At 41.5% G+C, this 23,753-nt stretch overlaps 1 protein-coding gene across 3 annotated transcripts in view; it reads right to left on the bottom strand.

The window, feature by feature from the left end:
* Positions 1-13,097, bottom strand: part of RFTN1 (raftlin, lipid raft linker 1) — a 110,521-nt gene extending 97,424 nt beyond the window's left edge. The window contains exons 1-2 of one of the 3 annotated variants that reach the window (XM_035128881.2): positions 12,615-13,097; positions 1,619-1,771 (exon numbers count right to left, since the gene is read on the bottom strand). In XM_035128881.2, the coding sequence (XP_034984772.1) occupies positions 1,619-1,763 (145 nt within the window). In that variant the 5' untranslated portion in view covers positions 1,764-1,771; positions 12,615-13,097. Of the gene's footprint in view, positions 1-1,618; positions 1,772-10,608; positions 10,749-12,016; positions 12,582-12,614 lie in introns of those variants that run through there. The other 2 variants (XM_035128883.2, XM_060280688.1) reach the window with 2 other exon arrangements.
* Between the last annotated feature and the right edge of the window lie 10,656 nt (positions 13,098-23,753).

The raw sequence follows: 23,753 nt of genomic DNA, 5'->3' as shown, positions 1-23,753 counted from the left end.
AAGAGGAAATAGCGCTGAATGGGCTAGGAGCAGTGTAGCATGCATAGACTTGCATTAGATTTAATTTTCAGAACAGTACTAGTCAAATTTGGGTTAGAAACAGCAGCAGATGATTATATAGCAAAGCCAAAGTTTCCATGTACAGGAAAGTTAAGGTTCCATTTACAGGAAAGGTGAATGTACTGATATGTTATCTCTTTATAATCTCATACTCAATCAAATGTAATTTTAAAAAAACAACATAGCAAGTCAGCCTATGGAAGCAAAGGGGAACAATAGGACATTCCCATTTGTTTAATGTGGGTGCCACAACCTATGAATGATGGTTAAGGCTATTTATGGTAAAAGCAACAGGTACCAACACAGAGAACGAGACTGACTCCATGCTTATTTCTGACTCCTAATGCTGGTCTTCACAAAATGCCTCAGAAAACGTATACAGTTCATCCTGGTTCTATGACATTGAATGACAGGTGGGTTTCACCAGATGGAAACAAGCCCATGGCTGCCCACTTATGATCTAGGTCAAACTGTAGAAGAACTGAGTGAATGACAAGCTAAGGGGCAATCTAGATTTGATGTAGACAGGAGTGCCTGGCGTGCTATGGTCCATGGGGTCACGAAGAGTCGGACACGACTAAACGACTAAACAACAACAACAACAAGATGTGATGTGTACAACCTCTCTCTCTCTCTCTCTCACACACACACACACACACACACACACACACACAGAGAGAGAGAGAGAGAGAGAGAGAGAGAGAGAGAGAGAGAGAGAGAGAGAGATGTCTATCTAACTCCTATAAATTCTGATGAGATGTAGAGAAGGATGCAGTGACACCACAGACAACCTCTCCAAAGAGGCTTGGCTGGTGTTTTCTGAATGATCTTCTCAGCACCAAGTGAATATCTTTTTATTCACACAGGCTCTTTAACTATGTTTTAAGTCCATAGTGTAAACCATTTTAATGCTGCCTCTATGCAAGCAAGATTTTTGTTGTCTTTCATTGTTTAACTATTATTTTATATATTGTGTTTCAATATTGTGTTTCAAGAGAATGTTCACTGATGAGCAGCTATATAATAAAATTTTTTTAATATCAATAAAAATGTGAGGACAAAATATGCTGCTATTTACATAATGCACTGAGTATGCAGAGATGAATTTGGGGTCAGGAATAGCATGTTGGCTCACACATCCCTTTCCCATTTATTCAAAGAAAAGTGATTAGTAGTGGTATATTGTGTACTGGAGTCCAAACAAATGTTCACACTTTAAGGCACTGCAAGCACCTATATGTTATCCTACTTAACTAGTCAAAAAATGATAGCTAGCTCCCTGTTAAGCATACACTAGAAACCTCCAACTTCTGTCCCTGGGGCGCATATGATGGCTGATATTTTACATTATTTTATACAAAACAGGAATAAATATCAAACCTATTTTACAGTTGGAAAAGCATAATAAGGCAGAGCATGATACTATGTCAAAAAAATGGACAAAAGTTATATGTTAATATTTTCTCTGCTTATTTATCCATATTCCTTATCAACATGAACCACAATAACTATCCTAGATAGAATGTTTTTAAAATCTAAAAATAAAGAATAGGCTTACCATCACTTAAAGTTGTAAATTCCAGGAAGTGATATTCATAGAAAATATCTATTTTGGTTTCTACTTGAGGCCTCTTCAAAGTTGAATAGATGTTACCAGGCCGCTTTTCATCATGTTTTTCCAACTTGTTCAGTCCGCAACCCATTGCAAAAACTGGTGACAAAAAGGGAAAAACACTAGTTAGTTCAAAGTATATCACCCACCATGAATAGTCTGCTTGGAATCACTGTATTTTCTGTAAGCCTTGAAACAGCATGATTAAATGGTTCAGACATTTAGGAGCTATATGTAATCTAATACATCAAACACACTTCCCATTTAGAATGAATTGTAATTATTTGTTATAGTTACAGCTCTCAATTTTTGTTATGCCCTACAAAACAGTGTAAAACATATCCTCAATTAGTTTTACATGTTGTAAAACAAACAAACACAACATAATAATACTTTGAAAAATGCTGTAAGCCTAGAACGCAAAGTACCTATTACACATAACAAGCAGACTTGTCAAGATGCAACAAAGATATGATGTAGTAACTTGCAGCCCACCGTTTGCACAGGCTCTTAAACACTCTCTCCACGATTTACTGTAAACAATAATTTACTGTTACATCAATATGATTAATGTTAACTAGGATTGTCATTGTAACCATGGTTTCAAGGTGGTTTACAAACCATGACAATGAGGGCAATCCTGGATTGTTTTAAACGTATTCACACCCATGCCAACTGATTAAACAGTTAAGGAAACCATGGAAGGAAGGACAAATGTGCACATGGGGAGAGGATACAAGTCCACAACTTTGCAAACCACTGTACACCCCATTATGTTTGCACTAGACCTATGCCTAGTAATGAGATTCTGGCCACAGCAAACAAGAAATCAGAGTATCCTTAGTCATCTTCAGTTCAGAACAAGACCAAGAATAAGCAAACACTGGAAACCAACACATGCTAAGTATTAGGAATATAGTTTTCAGCAAGGGTGCCAACTTGAATAAAATATGGGGGGGGGGGCAGGTAAGCCCCACCCTGCGTAATTTATCACATGATGTGGTGCATGCACACCATTTGAATGGCAATGCACATAAACTTGAGGGGCAGCCCCCTCAAACATTTTATTGGGCGCATGAAGACCCCTCGGCCCCTAGGAGTTGGCTTCTATGGTTTTCAACATGAATAGTCTAAATATGCATTTTTGTGCCATTCAAAATTTAAAATCTAATGTTTAGTTTCTAGAAAAGGAAAATGGTTTGCTACAGATTGATCTATGAAGGAGAAGAACTGCTAGAAACTATATCAGAACATTTTTAGGGATATTGTTGTTGTGCAAGTATCCCATCCCTTTTATCAAAATACTCTTACCAGGATGTTACCGAACCACAGTTGCACAGATCTGAGATCCTGTCCCCTGAACAAGCAAAAGCTCTGCCAGAACCTAAACACTTGTGTAAGTAGAGGAGCCAAAATTATGCCAGATCTTTTAAACCAACTTTCTGGAAAGACCCGCACAAGAGGATGTTGGTAGGAAAAGGGGCATGCACTTACTAAAATAATCAAGCATATTTTTAAAAGATCATTTTCTTATAAATCACTTACACAAATCTTGGAAGACCAATAAGCTTGCACAGACCCAAGGAGTGAAAGGCACTACCAATTCTGGCCAAAGTCTGGATCTGCCCAAATCAGGCTGATCTGGGTGGATCCAAGCTTTGGATGGATCAGGCTGAGACAGCCGTAAATTGCCCTGGGTTAGATCAGCCCACCCAAAGCAATCCAGGGCTCCCAAAATGCAGAGTGATCAAGCAATTGGTGGGGGTAGTTGTAAGGAGAACCAGGCAGCCACTGCAAGGTTTAAAGAGCAGCACAGGGCTGTTTGCAAAAGGGCTTTGAAACAGCTCTGCACTGTGCTTTGGCTATGTATGCTTGTGCCCTTTAAGGGAATATGCTCACACAGCCAAACTTAACTCTCTGCTCACCAGCTGCTGAGTGGAAGGTTCAGTCCCGCTTTATGCAATGTGGTGGCATAGGAGCAAAGGAGATGTGCATCTCCTTCCCACACCAACTGTATCTTTAATTAAGATTTTTAAACCCGATTAAACAAGCATTTGGGTGGGGGAGGCAAGCATTGTCTTCTCTACCACTCCCCTTCCCAACTAAATGTTTAATAGGGTTTTAAACCCTAATTAGAGAATAGGGCTGGCCCCTGAATGGATTTGCGCCTCAAATCCAGGACAATACAAAGTGGTGGATTGGGCCCCAGACTGGATCAGGGTGAGGAGCTTGCACATCCCTAACAACTACACAGAGTAAACTCATTGAATGTACGTTACTAACTTAAGTTCATTAATTTCAGTGGGTCTACTCTGAGTGGAACCTACTTGAATGCCCAAAGCATTTTTAAACTCCAAATACTATAGCACAAGCTCTCTTATACCGTATTTACTGACGGAGGGGAAAACTCATATTTTATTTAGATTAACAAATTACTCCTCCATGAATCCAATGATCGTGAGACTCTTAAATCATTCATATGTTCAACCATATGGATAAAACAAGATGGAAAATCTATCTCTGATTGTATAACCGTTAACAGAATTAATATAAAGATACACATGGAGCACCAATTTTGAATGAATAAGCAACATAAAGGGCTACAATTGAATTATTTCTAATGCCTCTTGAGTGATGAAGGAGGGTCACAACAAGAGCAGAACATTGTCTTCCCTCCTTCTGAGATTTAAAAATGAGAACACTCATCTCAGCAATCAGCCAACTCTGAAATCCTTCATTTATCATGTCCAAGACACACTGGAAACTAGTTTGAATTATCTTTCTAAAAAACTTTTAAAGCAATAATTTAAATATTTACAAAGTTATATTGATATTAGTCCACTAAGCATTAAACCAAATATAATACATAAATACATACAGCTGCAGGGATGACAGGATGGGAAACCTTTGTTCCTTAGGACCTTAGCCATTAAGTTTGCAATGATAGTGTAAAGTGAAATTTCCCAGAATCATTGTGTAGTTTATATATCATATTGGAGCTACTACAAAAAAATCTGGAAAAGTTGCAAAAGGATTAAAGAAAGTTTCCACAATAAAGAGGAAAATCTTCTAGACCAAGGGAGGAGGGGCACAGAACCTCAGGCAGGGGGAGGGAATGCTGTCCCCAACCTCTCCATCTGGCCCTCGAGACTCTCTCCATGCCACACTCTTCCTCTTAATAAGCACTCATTTCTGGTACTGCTTCACACGGAATACCATGCTAGCTCACACTGCTGTGTAAAAAATCTACCAACAAGAAGTTCAGACAACATTACAACAAACTAATGTTACTACACATTTCCCAATGCATTATCCTTTTACATTCCTTATAGCAAAAGGTTGAGTTTTGGAGGGAAGCAGATTTGTTGCACAGGAACGCCAAATCAACTTAGTTGTACAACCTGAATTTGCTGGTATGTAACTGAATCCTGCTTGTATTTTTTTTAATATACAGTAGTACGGTAGTTTGGAAACACTCTTTGAGCATTTTTGCCTGGCTGGAACTCTGAGAATACTTCTCAATTGCTTGCTAGAGGACAGAGAAGAGTCATAGCTGCCAAGTTCTCCCTTTTTTTAAGGGAAATTCCCTTATGCTGAATAGGCTTCCTCGCAAGAAAAGGGAAAACTTGTCAGCTATGAGAAGAGTGTGTGCAGAAACTGGCGTATTGTAAAAAAAATAAAAATTGCATTTGTCCCACCCACTTTCACCCTTGACCCTGCTCACCACCGGCATGCAGCCCCCAGCAGATGGCCCAGATGGGAATGTGGCCTTTCAGCTGAAAAGGGTTCCCTGGCCCTGCTGGCCCTTGTTGTCATTAGCTGAACAGTAACATCACCTGTCCCTGCCAAACCTACACAGCCACGTGCTCCTGATTGCTCTGCCCAAGAATAAAAAGACCTTTATTTCTGGTGTTTTGTTATTCAAATGTAACTCAAATAAGGGTGCCAGGGACCACCCCACTGCCCCTGGTATTTTCCTCCTCCATGGATGCGGGATCCATGAAGATAACTATGGGTAACTATAACTATAACCATGGATAACTATGGCCATGGAGTTAATGCTAAATACATTACTTCTGGTAAATGACTGACCATAGCTGCTAGAGGGCCATGAAAATTTGTGTCCCAAGCTTTTAAGACTCATCTACCTATGTACTATCTGAAGCTAAAGGGGTGTATTGGTTGCCAGATAATAATAATAATTTATTATTTATACCCCGCCCATCTGGCTGGGTTTCCCCAGCCACTCTGGGCGGCTTCCAACCGAATATTAAAACAGCACAGCATTAAACATTAAAAACTTCCCTAAACAGATGTGAATCCCCCCCCGGCTCTCCTACCCCACTACCTGTACTTCCCTTTTTCATACCTCACCCAAGATTACTTGAATTGAGCAATTTACATACTACAGATGCCATGCTAATGTCTAAATTGTCCTATAAAAATATATACACAACTATAAATAAAAATACATATGTACTGTATATAAATATATCTTGGCTGTTAGTCCTGGGTAGGTTTGCCAGACTCAATAGTGGACAGGACTTCTGTACCTTTAATTGCCCTGCTCTCTTTTGGTCTGGAAACCAAAGAGAAACCAGCAGACCCTTTGTTTAATTTCCAAGCAAAGGGTCTGCTGGTTTCTCTTTAAGGTTTTCAGACTCAAAAGAGAGCAGGGCAATTAAAGGCACATAAGTCCTGTCCACTATTGAGTCTGGCAACCCTAGTCCTGGGGGACCTGCTCCCTGCCTTGCAGGGCTTTTTCCACCTGGTCTGGGAGGGCAAGTCCGTGACTGACTCCAGCTACAAAAAGTAGACTCTGTTGAAGAGGGTTGAGACTATCTTGGCTGACTCAAAGTGTAGACCCAGGTCATCAAGCCTGAGCTTCCACAGCCACTGTCTGCCATGAACCAGCATTGGCAGGACTGGCAGCAATAGCAGCGGAAATGTTATGTTTGTATGATAATATTTTATATTTGACATCCTTTAGTAATGTTTTCTTTTGAAATGCTTAAGGTAATTTTTTGTTGTTGTTAACATTTCTGCGTTAAATGTGGATTCTGTAGTTGACTTCCTTTGTAATTTTTTTTGTGAAATCTTTAAGATAATATTTTAGTTTTCTTTTGATTATGCTGCTTTGAATGTGTAATTTGTACTTTACTTTCAAAAAAATGCCTGAGATACAGCACATTGCCTTGCAAGACAGAGAGCAGGTGAATGGTCCCGCCACTGATGAATAAGACAAAACTCATGCCAGTTTTTCTCTACTAATTTGCCTTGTCCGCAACTATTTCCAAGCTTTCTTGCAGATTAGATTTAATTCTTTACACTGTATATTATATTACAACAAACCAGGTGACTCATAGTTCTACATAGAAATTTATTCTCTGCTCTGCTAATAATGTTTGGATACTGTCCTGCGGGTGGAAGGAAGAATGTATAGTTCAGAGCACAAATGCTAAACTTGTGGAGAGCTTTATAGCAGGTCATGTGACTTTCTATTCTCCGTTAAATAGATACATACATGAGCTGCAGTCTTGGGAGCAGAGCAAATAGAACAAATCTACATTTACCCCCATCTATTCACTAGTAGGGACCCAAGTGGCGCTGTGGGTTAAACCACAGAGTCTAGGGCTTGCTGATCAGAAGGTCGGCGGTTCGAATCCCTGCAACGGGGTGAGCTTCCGTTGCTCAGTGCCCACCTAGCAGTTCAAAAGCACATCAAAGTGCAAGTAGATAAATAGGGACCGCTCCGGCGGGAAGGTAAATGCCATTTCCGTGCGCTGCTCTGGTTCGCCAGAAGCAGCTTGTCATGCTGGCCACATGACCCAGAAGCTGTCTGCGGACAAACGCTGGCTCCCTCGGCCTATAGAGCGAGATGAGCGCCGCAACCCCAGAGTCGGACACGACTGGACCTGATGGTCAGGGGCCCCTTTACCCATTCACAAGTGTACAGAAAAGATCAAGTCTGCAAAATAAATGAAGAAAAATGAACATATAAAAAGGCCTAGCACAACAGGTTATCTAGATAGAGAGCCATCATGTTTTTCGGGGGTCCACAATTTTTTCTGGCTTTGCTGCAAGATAAAAATTGTAGCCTCCAGCTCCAGGCCCCACCCCCTGTGCCCTGGTATTCTCAAGGGAAAGGATGGGTGGGACTGTGTGCTGTTCAGCATTGCTGCCCAAAGGTCCACAGGGTGCCTTCAGGGTGTCTCCAAGTTGGAATGGAAGCTGGCTGCTCATCAGGCTTGCTAGCAGGTGATACCACACCAGCCATTGTGAGTGGATTTGCTGAAGCCTGATGATTTTGAACTTCAAGTTTGCCAAAGGCCACGTCTCCTTAGGATTAAATAGCACAAGATATGCCACAAGCCTCAATGGAAAGAGACATAGAACAGTAGCACTGAAGCTCTGCACTCCTCTACAATAAAAAACAAATAACAATTGCAAGATGCTATGTCAGTGTGTTTAATGGTTAACCCAAGAACCCTCCCACGATAGTTCCAGGAACTGCATTACATAGACACTTGCAGTGATGTTGCAGTATAGTTATGCTGCATCAATTATGCATGCAACAGATTAACTTGCATTTCTAAAGTGATATGGAAAATAGGAGTGACAGAGAGAAAAAGGTAATAAAGCTTTCACACTTGAAGCCACTATAGAGAATTTTCCTCAACATTTGCCATTCCTTATAGTTGCAGTCCAACTACAGTATAGCTAGACTTTAGCCACCCCTGGCTTATACACATGCACATATATTCAAAGCTACATTGTTTCCCCACTCATGTCATGATAGGCAGAGAACACCAGAGCTCAAGTGCTGCAGAACAACATTTTTTTCCTGGTATTTTAAAGCTGAATTTGTCAGATGCCTCCAAAGTAAAAGTAGCAACAGAAATTAAAATAACATTTGGAGATGCTAGCAAATGTAGTCACATCTGTGACCAATAGGATTGTGTAGCAGTAATACATCTTAGAGCTTATATCCCAATATAAAAAGCTGACGCTAATAGATTGGAAACTACTGTGTAGAAAAAGGCAAATATAACAAGGTTGCCCCAGATCCTGCACATTTTACAAGGATGAGAAGTGTCAACACTACAACTACAACGTTTTAAAGGTCTTTGCAGAAACTGAAACATAGATAATTTATCTCTACTACATAATAAATACCGGTATTGATTGGTAAACATTCTAATTGTGATTGCAATCCTCTGCACAGTAATACTCTTATTGTACTGTTTTGATTCCAACAGATTTGAAACAGCCTAAAACATAAGCAGTATTGCAGCCTGTATTAATATAATATACAAAACAATGATTAGTCAAAGGAAGGGAAGTAGAATAAGTTTTTGTTTAAATTAAATAAAATGCCCATTAGATTTTACAACTAAAGACTATAACTTTCAGTATAATTAAATATTAGCTGAAGCAAATTCTTGAGAGATTTTATTTTTAAAAAAATCTATCACCCAGTTCACTCAGCTGGCTTGATTGTTCAGCACTGCCTTGCAGAAAGATCTAGTTCAATTTGTTGCCCCAGATGGGATTAGAAAGTGCTGCAGAGTTACCATGCTGACTCCTATGAAGGAATCAATGTTGCCTTACATCACTTAACGGCAACCCTCTGGCCAATCTAAAAGCATCACACATGAGCTCAAAGGGGAGTCCTATTCAGATTCCATTTTTCAAAAGACTGTGATGTACTGAGAGCCTCAAGAGTCAGGACACCTCCTGGTTCAGAAACGGATGCAATGAATTGCTGTGGTGGGAGGAAATATACTACAGTATAATTTTCATTTTCCAGACAAACATTCACATGCAGCCAAAAGCATTATTATTCACATATTTGCTATGTCACCAGAAGATCTAATACTATTGTTGCCCCATTAATGCCTAACAGCATTCTATCTGCGAAACAAAAAATGTGCAGATGCAATGCAAACATTATTTAAAGACGGACAGAACATCGTTTGAGTGGAGAAGTCTATTATGACCCCTTCTATTTAATGATTCTATTGAAAAGCATTTATAGCATAAAGAATAAGTGAAGCCTGCAGCAAGATGTTGCAATGTTGGCTAACCTCCTAACAGGAATGCTCATGTTCAGAGTTTCAGCCAGCAAGCTATGTCCCCTCAGTTTTCTTTTCTTTTCAGCTGACCGCCAACTTTCTGTGGCTACCGGTCCTCATAGGGCCATTGTTGCTGATGCTGTTTTAGAGTTTGTTGTACTTCTGCAAATGGGTGTGTGTGTTCCTCTTCTGCTTCTCAGTGCCCCCATCTTGACTCAACTTTTGCTGGAATTTTATCATTTCACAGGGAATAATATCCCAACCTATGGAAAGCATTTCCTTCACTCATAGAGTTATCTGGAAGAAGCTCTCCTCATCCTCACTTACTTCAATAAAGATTCCTTGCTACCAGAACCAGAGTGCTATTAAACTATTTTATAGATTTCAATGCTAGGTTCACTGGGATAGCAAGAGTGGAGACAGGCAAGATGATAGAAAAGGGAGAACATCTCCCTTGGGGTCCCTTCCAACTCTACAATTCTATGATTCTAATAAATTTTATACCTGCACCCACTCAAGTTAAATGTGTTTGTGGCCAAAGAAGCCATCTTAAGCAGTTGGATTTTTTTCAGCTCTTCCTTAATTCAAATCATTGTTCATAATACAGTACACGTACGAAACCTACTGTATCTATTGGAATCAGTAGCTCATGCCAAAGACAATAGGTCACTATTCATCCTATATGACAATAACAAAAAGTTGTTGGTTATAGAGAAGCTTCTCCTATCAGGCAAAATGAGTACGTTTACAGTATCGTGTCAAGCGTGTTCTGAAAACACTAAAAAAAAGTCCCTCCACAAAAAAGCTAGTTAAGCATGAAACTGCGAGGCAACAAAGTGCTGTCATGTCTCAGGGCCTTACCTGGTCTATCATGACCTAAATTAGCAGTCTGTGTGGTACAACCACAACATCCTTTAGATATGGGGTGGTTTTGTTTTCAACACTGAAAAGATGGTGTTAGATCCAGATGTAATCATGGTTCAAGTAGACCCTTTGAAATCAATAAAACTTAACATTAGTGATAACTAACTTAAGTTCCATTGCTGTCAATGTGTCTACTTAACGATTTATGTCTTGATCCAATCCAGTTTTTGCTGTGTGCACCTCTAAAGAAATATAGAGCTGGCTTTTAAGTCTCTCTCACACACACAGAAACACACACAAAACTTTACCTAAATGTATCTCAAATAAAGCAATGCCAGACTCAAACAACAGCAAATGCTGTGCTGGTACTGCCTAGTCTGGGCTAGGGTCAGGCTAAAAACAAGGAAACAAAATGGACCAGTTTTAACTTTTTGGAGGTTTTAGATTTTTTTGAAAAGTAAATGTGTGAATGCTCATTTGGTTGACGGAGGCTAAGCAAAAGCCAACAGGAGCCTCTTGAAGGGGGATGGAGAACCTGTGGCTCTCTAGATGCTGTTGGACCAGCTCCCATCATCATCATGGCTAACAGCGAGGGATGATGCAAGTTGTAACTCAGTAACACCTGGAGGGCCACAGGTGCTCCATGTCTGCTCTAGACAGACTGAAAGATTTCCACTGGTTTCATGAAACTTGGGCGAAGAGCCTCAGGTTTGGCCCCGAAAGTTCATATTTATTTTTCCTTGTTGTGGAAGTTTATGGTTAGAGTCATTTCCAGACCTTTCAACTGACGTCCAGCACTTTTGATGAGACCCTCACCAGAAAAGGCATCAAAGCAGAATATGTACTTCACTGCCTCGTTATGATTCATGAGAGACTTTCACAGGGATGATACCAAATGACAGTGAAAGACACTGTTTCCACCCAACATTTCTGCCTGTCCTTTCAGCTTATACCACCCACTGGGGAAATATAACATCTTTAGCACAAGCTGCCTGTGGCAAAAGATTAAGGTTAGTGTATGTGTGTGCACATATGCATGTGTGAGGAAGAGAGGAGGAAATTAAGCCCGCATTGTTGCTGTACACCAGTAAATGTGGTACATTTTACACTTATTGATGACATTCCCTCTCTCCCCATTTGTTTTTCGCAGGCTTTCTACCACCTAGCAATGTATTCCAGTAAGGGGTGTGGGCACACCTCCAAATTTACAATATCCAGCAGCTTAAATAGAGAATACAAACACCCGTGCTTCAGTGCCCCCTTCTTATAGTTGCAGACTCCTATAAATTAAGGTACATAGTACAGATAGAAGAGGACCATTTCCCTGAAACTTCCAAATGAGACAGAAATGCAAGAACACACCCCAAACACAAGCACCCTCTTCTCACTTTTTGTTTTTACCTACCCCAGATCTTTGAACAGAGACAGGAAACCAGCAGAGACCGTTATCAGTCCTCCTAAAGCAAATGGGTTTTGTCCTGCCAAAGTGAGAGAGGCTTCTTCCCAAAGACAGCAAACATGCAAAGCAGGCAGGCAACCGGACCACCTCGTTTCTGTCAGGCGTGCATCTGGTTCGACTCCGGATTCCAAAAAAAACGGAGGGGTGGAATCCTTGGCTCCACTCCGAAACAGTCTCCCGTTGCCAGAAGCGTTCAGTCAGCGGAAGGCGGAGTTTTTTGCGCCAACGTTACCACTATTATTATTATTATTATTATTACACTACTATTATTCTCCAGAACAGGCAGGTCGCCCACGGCGCTGTTCTAAAAGCGTTCACACCTGTCCAGCAGGGTCGGGTGGGTGGGAGCTGAGGATAATCATCATAATATCACTTACTCGCTACCTACCTATCAGACACGCACACTTTCCTCTCCCGCCTAACGGTCTGAAGTTTGGCGAGGCGCTGTAAAACGCCTGCCAAAAAACGGAATCCGGATCCACGAAGGCAACGATGCGCCCAAACCGCCTGCCTTGGCTGCCCCCTTCCCCTCACGACAGCCTACCTGAGAGGTTGCTCCGGAGGGTCTTCCCCCCCACACGCACACCTGGGGCTTGCTCCCCTTCTCCCTCCTGGAGGCCGGAGCGGATCGACTCCTTTCACACGCCGCGCCTCCTCCCTTCCTTTTTCTCTCTCCCTCACAGCTCGAGGCGGGAGTCCGCCGAGCAGCCGCTCCCCGCGCGCTTCATCACTGCCGCGAAGAAAGTTTGCTCCTCTCTTGACGGGGCGGGCGGGCGCTCGGAGGGGCTGGCTTGGCGGCGTTTCAGCAGCAGCGGCAGCCGCCGGAGGAGGTGCAGCCGAAGCGGGACTGGGAGGCGCCTCGTGTCGGGCGGGGAGCGGTGGGCGCAGCTCCTCTCGCTCGGCCCCGGGGGGATCCGAGGCACTTCCTCTTCCTCCACCCCACCCCGCGAGAGAAAAATGGAGCGGAGGCGAAGCCTGGGGACGACGACGCCTTCCTCGCACGCCGGCAAGAAGTCAAGCTCCCAAAGCAGGGCTCCCCGCCCGGCCATTTCTCCCCGCCCAAAATCTGAGATTCCTCCCAGAGTTGCTACGGACGAGAAGCGCGCGGCCAATCCTAATCCTGCTCGTGGGGGATGAGCTCGCCTCCAAGGAAACACGCGCAGCTCTTTGCGCTTATCCTTTATATTTGTGGCCCTTTTGTGGCCGATTTATTGCAGCCCCCGAGTCTGGTGGAAGATAAAATACGAGCTGGCGACGTGTTACTGGAACAGTTGCGCCACCCAATTAAAAAAAAATAGCAAACTGAGGTTCTGCCCCCCCCGAAAAAAGCCCCCCCCCCCACAAATATCCTGGCCATGCCCATGTACACCTTGTATTTTATATTTCACGTGGCCCACTTAGGTAGGCCTGTATTGCCTGACACGCCCTTCGGAGGCCCTTTAGAGTGAATGTCGCTCACATCACGACCTGGGTCAAGGTGGGCAGGGACTGCTTGGGTGTGGCACCTTTGGCCTGTAAACTGTTCAGCGGGCCCTCTCCAAATCGACAACTGCCTAGGCCCCTGAAGAGCCTGCCCTGAGCGCTCAGACACTCTTGAGTCTGCTGCTTCAAACCATGACAGAGGCAACATGGAGAGTCGGGGTGGGGTGGGGTGCAGTGGTTAGAGCGCTGGATTCAGGCATGGGGAGACACAGGTTCAGTCATGTGCTGGGTGACCTTGGAACGGAGAGCCATGCATGCCACCTTGAGCTCTGTGGGCAAAGGTGAGATATCAATGTAATAAATAAATAAATCCAATACTGTACACCCTTCCACACCACGTCTCCTAACCACTAGCCCCCTTCTCTCCCTGCTTCCTTTCTCTTGTTAAGAAGAGCCCCATGGCCCATCTAGTCCAGTTTCCTGTCCTCGCAAGCAGGATCTGAGCATAAGAGCATTCCCTGATCCTGGGATTTCCAGCAACTGGAATTTTGGTTCCTTTGGAATTGCAACTCCTTCAGCACCCTGGTCTAGGGTCAAGAAACGTGGCCAGCACTGGATTTAGGGTAGTGTGGGCAATTATTCCACATATGGCACCAAGCCAAGGGGATGCTGTTGTTGTTGTTGTTTTGTTGTAAAAACACATATGTATACAGGTACCTACTCAAATGTGGTACTCTCAACCTGTGGTACTCTCAAGTGTTGTTGGACTCCAACTCCCATCAGCTGCACCCAGCATTGCCAATGGCCAGAGAAGATAGGCAAAATTTGGAGGGCTACAGTTTAGCCATCCCTGATGTATAGAACTGCAGGCTAAAAATGCTGTGCAGGAGCATGAACAGGGAGCCTACTATTGCAGTTGCAATGAATTTCAGCTTGCTTATTACTACCACTTGTCTTTTGCTTTAGGTATAAGGAGGTAGGTGAAGATGCAGAGTTAAGGCACAAAATCACATTGTCTCTGCAGGGAAAATAATATTAGTGAGCCTACTCTTTAGCATGGACGTAGCTAGGATTTTTGTTAGAGGGGGAAGAGCCTCAGATTTGTATTTATTTTTAGTGATTTGGGAGGGGCAGCTGCCCCCTGCCTCCCCTTGGCTACGCCCATGCTCTTTAGGCTTGTCATCTTACTAGCCTAGAAGTTAACAACTGACTTCAGGCTTCTTTCCATCAGAGAAGTCCTAGTCCCTTACAAACTGCTTAGATACATAAGTGTGTAGGAAACCTGTTGCTTTCTATTCTGCCTACATGGAGGAAAGTGGGTCCTACCATCTAGAAGTGGGGGTTTGTCTCATATGGCTCATGCTATGCTACCAAAACCACTTTATCATATGAAGAGCACTATTTGCTTTTTACTGCTGCAGGTACCAACATGTCCTGGACCATGGCTGATATACAGAACAGAAAATTACAGATTCTGATTCAAAACAGGTTTACTCAGAAGCAAGTTCCACTCAGACCCACTGCGCTTGTAAGTAAAATGTGTTTGGAACTACCGGTAGCCTAAATGCAAGGCTGTAACTAGGATAGGATAGACTGTACGATACTCTCACTTTACATAATAATTACCATCTAATTAGCCTTTCTAACCTTGCTGTCATGTGCTATGAAAGACTAACTATATAGGGCACAGGCTCTTCTAAAGGTTTTTACTCGCTGCCACCTCACAATAGAAAGGAAGCTGCATTGAAGGCTTATTGAGGGATAACAGGTCTCATTTGCAAATAACAGATAATCTAAATTATGCTGCCATCTAGCACAAAATAGAAGGAAAAATAAAAAAAAGCTGCCTAAAGGGAACACATTTAGAAAGAAGAGCATAAAACAGGCTCATGTCCTTCATTATGAAAACACTGCCAGGGAGCATACATTTCCCAGTCATTTTACCATCTGACTTTTTATTCTTCTTATCCCTTTTCTTCTTTCTCCCCTTGAATTTTCCTTTTGTGTTTGCACTGTTTTCCTCTCTCACACTCTTCCTTTACCTCATCATTTTCCCCCACTCATTGACTTGTCTAGCTTTCTGCCTATGCGAGAAAGCAGCATGCACTCCCAACAGGGGGGCCATATAATTGCACAGGTTTTTGATAGTGGCGTTAAAGCATCTAGGGAAGAGCGAAAGTGCAGCCTTTTCAGTATATTATTACAAGAAGTCGGGTCAGCAGCACTTCCAGCTCAATCTCATGGGCACTACACTAGTGGCTTCTAATATCACCCTGTGGATGGTTTTTAACATCAAAGGTGAAACTTGAGGAATATCTAGAGCATCAAACTATTAAAAGTTAAAATTTAAGAGATGTTTCCTAAAAATAAAGTGGATATATCATACCAAAATGAAGCTATTTATTGTGCACTTTATTTAATTCCTGGTATGAAGCACAATTTGGTCAAGCTTTATGTGATTGAGAAGACAATATAGAATATTCTGTCTAGCTCATGGATAATAATGTTATCGCAGCCACATAAAGAAATCATGTGTCGTAATAGTTACAGACGGAATTGGGTCTGAAATCTGCAGCACTTTTAGCCCTCACACACTGTCTTATTTGTAGGAGAGATTCCAGCACATACTGGGGAACTTAGGTTTGCACAATTAAAATGAATCAAAGCATTCCATCACCCTGGCAGAACAAATTCACTTTTGAAAAGAAGCAGATTTTTTGAGTCTAGGCAGGTGATGGAGAAATGCATTGGAAGTGTGGAATGTAAGAATCAGGGCCGGACCACCCATAAGGCAAGGTGAGGCTAGTGCCTCAGGTGGCAGAATCCACAGGGGCAGCAGATCTGGTCTCCCAATGCAGCCAATCCCAACAGAAACCAAGAATGTGGAGGGTGGGGGAATTTGATGCATCAGTTATGTGTACACATTTACTCATTTTTTATGTAGCGCCATCAGAGTGCACAGCATATCACCAAGTTCAAGAGGGCAGGTCCCTACTCCAGAGAGCTTACAGTTCAAAAACACACCGCACAGGGGAAGCAACAGAGGAAGAGGGGAATGGAGGCAAGAGTAAAGAGAAAAAATGTTCAGTTATAGTTTTTGTTATTAGCTCAGTTTTAATGGAGAACTTGGATTTTGAAGGGGAATTTCATGGAAGGATTGGGCAGTGGTTCTCTGCTTCTTATAGCTCTATGAATTTTAGCCTACATTAGTCCAGAAGAGCAACTCCTGTTTTTTTAATTCAAAATCAATAAAGCAGATTAGAATCCTTGCATCACCCATAAGCATACACTGAAATGTATAAACATTTATCCTTTTACCTGAGTGCAAAAGAATAGCTTAACAGGGCTAAGGAACAGGTAATCTGCTCTCTTTTTATTTTATGTATTTATTTTTACTATTACTAGTGTAGGATTTTGTTATTGTAGACTTGGCCTAGAGAGTAAGCTTAAATTTCCCCCCACAAAACCTTAATGCTTGTGTTGTTCCTTTCAAAAGGGGTCATAATTAGCCCCTCTAATTTTACTGTTACTAAGTATCAGATCTCTATGAGCTTAAAGCTGAAATAAAGTGATTTGGATTTAAGTATCAGATCTTTTTCTATTTCTAAATTATTTTTATATATAAGGCTTGTAAATACTCGCTTTTCTAGTGGCCTGTGCTCAATAAGAATCACTTCCAGTCAATATATACATCTTTTAATTTGAATACAGCTCATCCTGCCCCTTCTTCAAATTATTGGTATGTACAAAAAAAGGTAAGTGAACATAAAACAGCACGTATCTTTTTGCAAATTCAGTATTTCCTAACATGCACAAACACATAAATGAAGCTGAAGAAGTGTGCATGCAAACGAAAGCTCATACCAATTACAAACTTACTAGTTGGTCTCTAAGGTGCTACTGGAAGGAATTTTTCTATTTTATTTTTATTTTGTTTCGACGGCAGACCAACACAGCTACCGCCGGTACCTACCTGTAACTCATTCTACGTATACACATAGATACTTGTTCCTGATAACCACGTGATGGGAAAATGGATTTTCTACAGACCAGCATGCCATTCTATGTGGTGCTAAACTTCCTCTTGCAGCTCTCTAATTAATACCACGTAAAGGTAAAGGTAAAGGGACCCCTGACCATTAGGTCCAGTTATGACCGACTCTGGGGTTGCAGTGTTCATCTTGCGTTACTAGCAAAGGGAGCCGGCGTACAGCTTTCAGGTCATGTGGCCAGCATGACTAAGCCGCTTCTGGCGAACCAGAGCAGCGCACGGAAACACCGTTTACCTTCCCGCCAAAGCGGTACCTATTAATCTACTTTCACTTTGATGTGCTTTCAAACTGCTAGGTTGGCAGGAGCAGGGACTGAGCAACGGGAGCTCACCCCGTCGTTCAAACCACCGACCTTCTGATTGGCAAGCCCTAGGCTCTGTGGTTTAGACCACAGCGCCACCCGCATCCCTTATGTAGCTTTCTAGCTACTGTCAAATTGCCTTTGCCATTTTTACATTCTGGGCAGTGAGTCAGGAAACTGCAAAGACCTTTGCATGTCACTTGGCCCTTGGAAGAGCCATGGAGCACATTATTTGCAAATGAAACAAGTACATTCAATTATCAGCATAATCACTGGGATTATTCTGGGAAATATGCTTTTCTAAAAGCCTTAAAAGCTGCCAGCTAGGGAAGACAATACTAAGCTGTTTAGTTGTTGTTGTTGTTGTTGTTGTTGTTGTTGTTGTTGTTGTTGTTGTTGTGTCACTTTTTAACCAAGGTAACTCAAAGCTACTTACAATATATAAGCACACATATACATTAAAACTGGCATAAAATACAACAAAAATCTAAAAGACAATTCCATTTTTAAAGAGCTGAATTAAAACATCCCACCCACTCAAGAACGTAATTAAAAGTCAAATGCCTGGCAAACAAAGAAATGAGCTAGATGAACTAATGGTATAAGTCAGGACAGGGCATTTTCCTATGTTCTTGTGTCTCGCATTGGGACATTTCCCTTGAGAGGAATGCAAACAAACTTTCCTGCTTTATTTGTGGCTTTAGAAGTGTTTGAGTTGTGGCTTTGAGCAGGCACAGATCTCAGGTGTGTCTACATTAGAGACCACAAATAATAAAGTATAACTGTCTTAACTGTTCTGATACCCTAGCAGTGAGTCAGTACACCCCAGGAATCTTTGTTTGTTATAACTTCTTGTGGTATTTGAAATCGTCAAAACCCAAGATACACTGCAGTGACCAGCGCAAGGAAAATGTCAGCTCCGTGCGCAGCAGATGTGAAAAAGGCAAATTTCATGTTGGGGGTCATTAGAAAAGGGACTAAAACTGCCAATATCACAACTCTGTTAATTTCTAACTATGGTATATAAGAATACTGTGTAGTTTTGGTTGCCACACCTTAAAATGGTTATTGGAAAAGGTTTCGACATTTTGGGTTTTTCAGTTTAGAACGAGGGCAAGTCAAGAGAGCCGCCATGGCGGAAGGGTATGATGTGGAAAAAGCTGACAAGGATAAGTTCTTCTCCCTTTTGCATAATACTAAAACTCAAGGTCATCCAATGAAGCTGAATGTTGGAAGATTCAGGACAGGGGGAAAAGGAAGTACTTCTTCACACATTGCATGGCATAGTGAAACCATGGTACTTGCTATAATAATATGCATACCCTCAAAGATTAAAATAGGGATGTCCTATTAATAATAATAATAATAATAATAATAATACCCTGCCAACTGACTGGGTTGCTCCAGCCACTCTGGGCTGCTGCCAACATATATAAATAAAACATTGAACTTCCCTATACTGGACTGTCTTCAGATGTTTTCTAAAGGTTGTATAGTTACTTATCTCCTTGACTTGGGGGGTTGCATAGCATAGCATGTAGTAATAGCATGTAGTAATAGTCACTACTTGAATAGCTTTAGAAGGGGATTAGATTCAGACTAGCAACGGTTACTTGCCGGTTACTTGCCACGATGGCCATACACTACCTGGAGGATTAGAGGCAGTATGCCTCTCAACACTGATTTGTTGTTAGGGAACAGCAACAGGAGAGGGCTATTGCCTTTGAGCCTTACTTGTGTTCTTCCCAGAGGTATCTTGTAGGCCACTTTAGGCAACAGGATGCTGAACTAGATGGGCCTTTGGTTAGATCCTGCAGAGCTCTTAGATTATCACATGCATAGAGAGCATCAAGAGCAACTGGGAAAATATAAGTTTCTTTATTTTGAAAATCTGCAAACTGCACCTTCATCCAAAACATGGATTACAAGGCAGTGCCCGTTAAAAAAAGAGAAACTCAAAACAAAAATAAAACAATTTTTAAAAATCAAAGCATAATAAAATCCAAGAAGGAAACAAACAAAAACCCAACCAGCTAAGGTAACACAGCAAATTTAAATAACACTCAGTGTTAATATACAGGTGAAACTCAGAAAATTAGAATATCGTTGAAAAGTGCATTTATTTCAGTAATGCAACTTTTTTTTTTACTTTTTTTTTTTACAAATGCTTTCTTCTGGAAATTCCACAGTAATAAAACAAATAGTTACAATAATACAAAAATAATCAAAAATAAACATAGCTATTACATTTCATTAATTACATTCCATTTATAATTGACCCGCCTAATGACAAATAATTACAATTACAACAAATAAAGGCTTGGCATATCTTGCTTTGCATGTCATGTATCTGTCTCATATACTGGTTTCACCTTTTAAGTTGCGTTACTGAAATAAATGCACTTTTCGACGATATTCTAATTTTCCGAGTTTCACCTGTACAAGACGTAATTACGCATTGTGTGCTTAACCCACTGGAAGAGATTTTAGAGGTGCATGAGGAGAGGACGGCAGGGGGAGGAGAGGAAGATGCCCCCAGTTAGGAAGGGGATGCACTGGAGTTCTGGCAATTCAGACTTTTCAGAGATGTTTTGCATGTGAGAGTTTTCTCATGCTTTGTGTAGAATGCTGGTTTTAAATTTTTTATTTTCCAAGTACTGGATAGCATATTTATATATAATTTAAAAAGTGTTTCCCCATATCTCTTTATGACTATGTACAAATTTATTAACTGCAACGGTCTAAATAAATTCCAAAGTGTGCTACTGCTCCACAACTTTTCTCTTCTACACAGCTATTAAAAGTACACAATTCCTGATCTCTTTGCATCTTGTATTTGCCCAACAGCTAGACTATTGACTTGCATTTCTCAGACAGAGCTCAAATAAGACAGGTAGCTCTTTCTTACTACAAGTTATTTTCCATGTGGTTATGTACTGCATTTGTGTTTGCCTCAGCAATCAGGATGTGGTTTCTGTATTAGTTATCTTTCAGTTTCACCTTGTTATCCCCCATATTTAAGCCCATGTGTGTATAGTCCTGCCACCTTCCCAGAACTTACCTTGACAGGGTAAGCTGAGGCATAAAGAAGCTCATGTCAAAATAAACCAATGGGTCTCTAATGCACTGCAAGCAACTCTTTGTTGCTAGACTAAGTCATGACAGCGCTTCTGAAATTTGTAGTAATACTTAAGCCTAACACCCCATCTGCTGGCCAGTGATTATGTTGCAGTAGAAGTACAGTATTCTAGCCCATGCTCCAAGTCAAGGAAATATGCATCTATTCTGTAACTTCTTATATTTCAATGTGCTATCATGCCAATCAGCAAGAATTCATTCTGTTTGTGAGGACCTAGGCTACATATATCTAAACCTATAAATCTACCAGAAAAGCAGTTACATTTTATCGTTGTTTGGCGATACCACACTCTGCTAATAAGCACATATTAAAATATTTGCACTCTGCCTTTTCACACACACACACACACACACACACACACACACACACACACACACATACTCCAGCACAGCTAGCAATTGTTAAAAGCAATGTACAGGCAAAAATATTAGATTACACAAAACAAGGCTGGCAAACCTTGGGTCCAGGGGCCAAAATGTGGCCCTCCATAACTTTATATCAGTACTCTCCCTGAGTCACATCCCTCACTGGCCTTGCTTAGCGAGTGTTTGTGCCAGCTATAATATGCCCTTGAATCCTAACAATGGCAGGATGGAAGGTAGAGAAAGGCGTGTGCAGAACCCTGCCTACTTTACAGTGGTTGTGCTTTTTTTGCATTTGTGGCCCCACCCACCACTGGCAATGTGGCTCCCGAAAGGTTGCCCAGAATGAAATCCAACTCCTGAAATTTCACGAGCACACAGACACTGCCAACTTATAGAACACATTACAAGCAATGAAAGCGGCAGCAATCAACGGAGCCATGAAATGACGTAACCGCATTCTGTTACAGTGTCTGTTCTGGACACCCCAAAAGCACTTTAAAACAGAATCTCCTTGGCTGGATTCCTAAAAAAGAGAGGTGGGCCAAAGTGAACCTTCCTGGGAAGCTCCTCAGTTTTGTTGCTGCAGCACAGAAGGCCGTGCTGCCCCCGTAAAACACTAGTAGTTCATATGAGAAAAAGCAGGCAGTAACGTATCCTAGACCTAAAGTGTAATACAGTAGTCTAATCTGGATGTCATTAAGACGCAAATTACATCAACTCCCGTAGGTTTCACTTCTCAAGGAAGTGATGCCACGGGCAAAGAACTGGTAAAAAAACCCCACTTCTGGCCATTATTTTTGCTTGCGAACTTTCAGGTGCAGCCCTGGATCTGAAAGCACCCCAAGATGCAATCCTGAGTCTTGAGTTGGAGTGCAATTCTGTCTGGCACTGGATGTAAACCTCCCCTCAGATCAGATGTATTCCTAATCAACAGCATTTGTTTTGTTGGATCTATATGCCCTGCAATCCAGCAATCCTTGTGGCCACACTTTAACTGCTATCTGAAGTAGTAGCCACATTACAATTTAGTACATTAGAAGTAATCCATCCTATAATGGGACTGCTTGGCAACTGCTTTCTGCACAGGAAGCATCCTTAAACTGTTACACATTATATTAGACAGATTTATGGATGGTGTTCAATTCTGGGACATAGCAAGTTTGTTTTTAAACTTTCTAAACTTTTGGGAGGCAGCCTTTAAAAATGCCATAATGGGGGATGCATAACAGCTTCACTGAAATCAAAGCAGTGTATAAAAGTTTAAATTTTATCAAGGTGATCACATTCCATAACCGCAAGAGTTGCTGTGGGAACCAAATCTATGGTAGGATACTCTTGCTCTTCTAAAATATTTCCAGCTCATGATTACAGGATTCTTCAAATATATGTTCTCTTGCAAGTGTAAGTTATCTGAACCTAAAGTCCTGTATAAAATGTAAAGCTTTAAGTACACAAGCAAGTTGTTTCTGGCACACAAGGGTTTATGTATAGCTGCTTCTGATATATCAGCTCAGGACTGTGATGGGGCAGCTGGCAAGTGAAATGTGTACAGTATTGTTAGATGAGTTGACACCGGAAAGTACAGACTATAGTTGTTTATTTGTCTGTATATTATTCTTGCCCTAACTACAAGGTTGGAGCCCATGTAGATCATTTTATCTTGACAGACTTTGACTGCTGCAGCCCAGCCCCCTAGTATATTAGATGTTACATGTGGGTCTATGCATGGAGGCAAGTTCAGAGGTGTGCTTTTTTGAGATTATAAATTCTTTCCCACCCAAGTGGAACAAATTATGCCTATTGTTGCACTCTGTGCCTTGTTTGACTGACATCAAATGTACAAGCAGAGAACAGGACCAAAACATGTGGGGCAAAGTGGGGATAACACTATCCTAATGATTTCCTAATTGCTTTCTGGAGCAATGACTTCAGTTAGAGGCATGGGCATAGCCAAGGGAGGGTCAGGGGGCCAGCCGCCCCCCATCAGTTAAAAAAAAAAGCTGAGGTTCTGCCCCCCTAACAAAAGGCCTGCCCCCTCAACAAAAATCCTGGCTACACCCATGGTTAGAGGAGAAATGTATGAATTCTAAAGAATTTTTAATCATTCTCATGTTTCACCCACACAGTAACTGTGTTAAGACAAAGTAAAAGTACTGCTAACATGCTGTAGTTATCCCCTGGTTTTTAAGATTCACTGAAATTGATAGCCAATCACCGAATAAATCCACTTCAAAGAGTTTATTTTGTGGAATTCTTCTGATACAAAACTAAAGTTTACATAATTAAACAGTTTTACAAATTCTTTGATTTAAAGTTGGTGACCAGTTTTAAAAAGCACAAGATCACACTGTATTGTACTCATTCTTTCCACAATTTTAAGATATGGCTATTAGCCAAGATGGCT

Source organism: Zootoca vivipara, chromosome 12 (assembly GCF_963506605.1).
Source record: "Zootoca vivipara chromosome 12, rZooViv1.1, whole genome shotgun sequence".
Taxonomy (NCBI): domain Eukaryota; kingdom Metazoa; phylum Chordata; class Lepidosauria; order Squamata; family Lacertidae; genus Zootoca; species Zootoca vivipara.
Note: the sequence above shows the minus strand (reverse complement) of the source record. Positions and strands in the feature narration are given on the sequence as shown.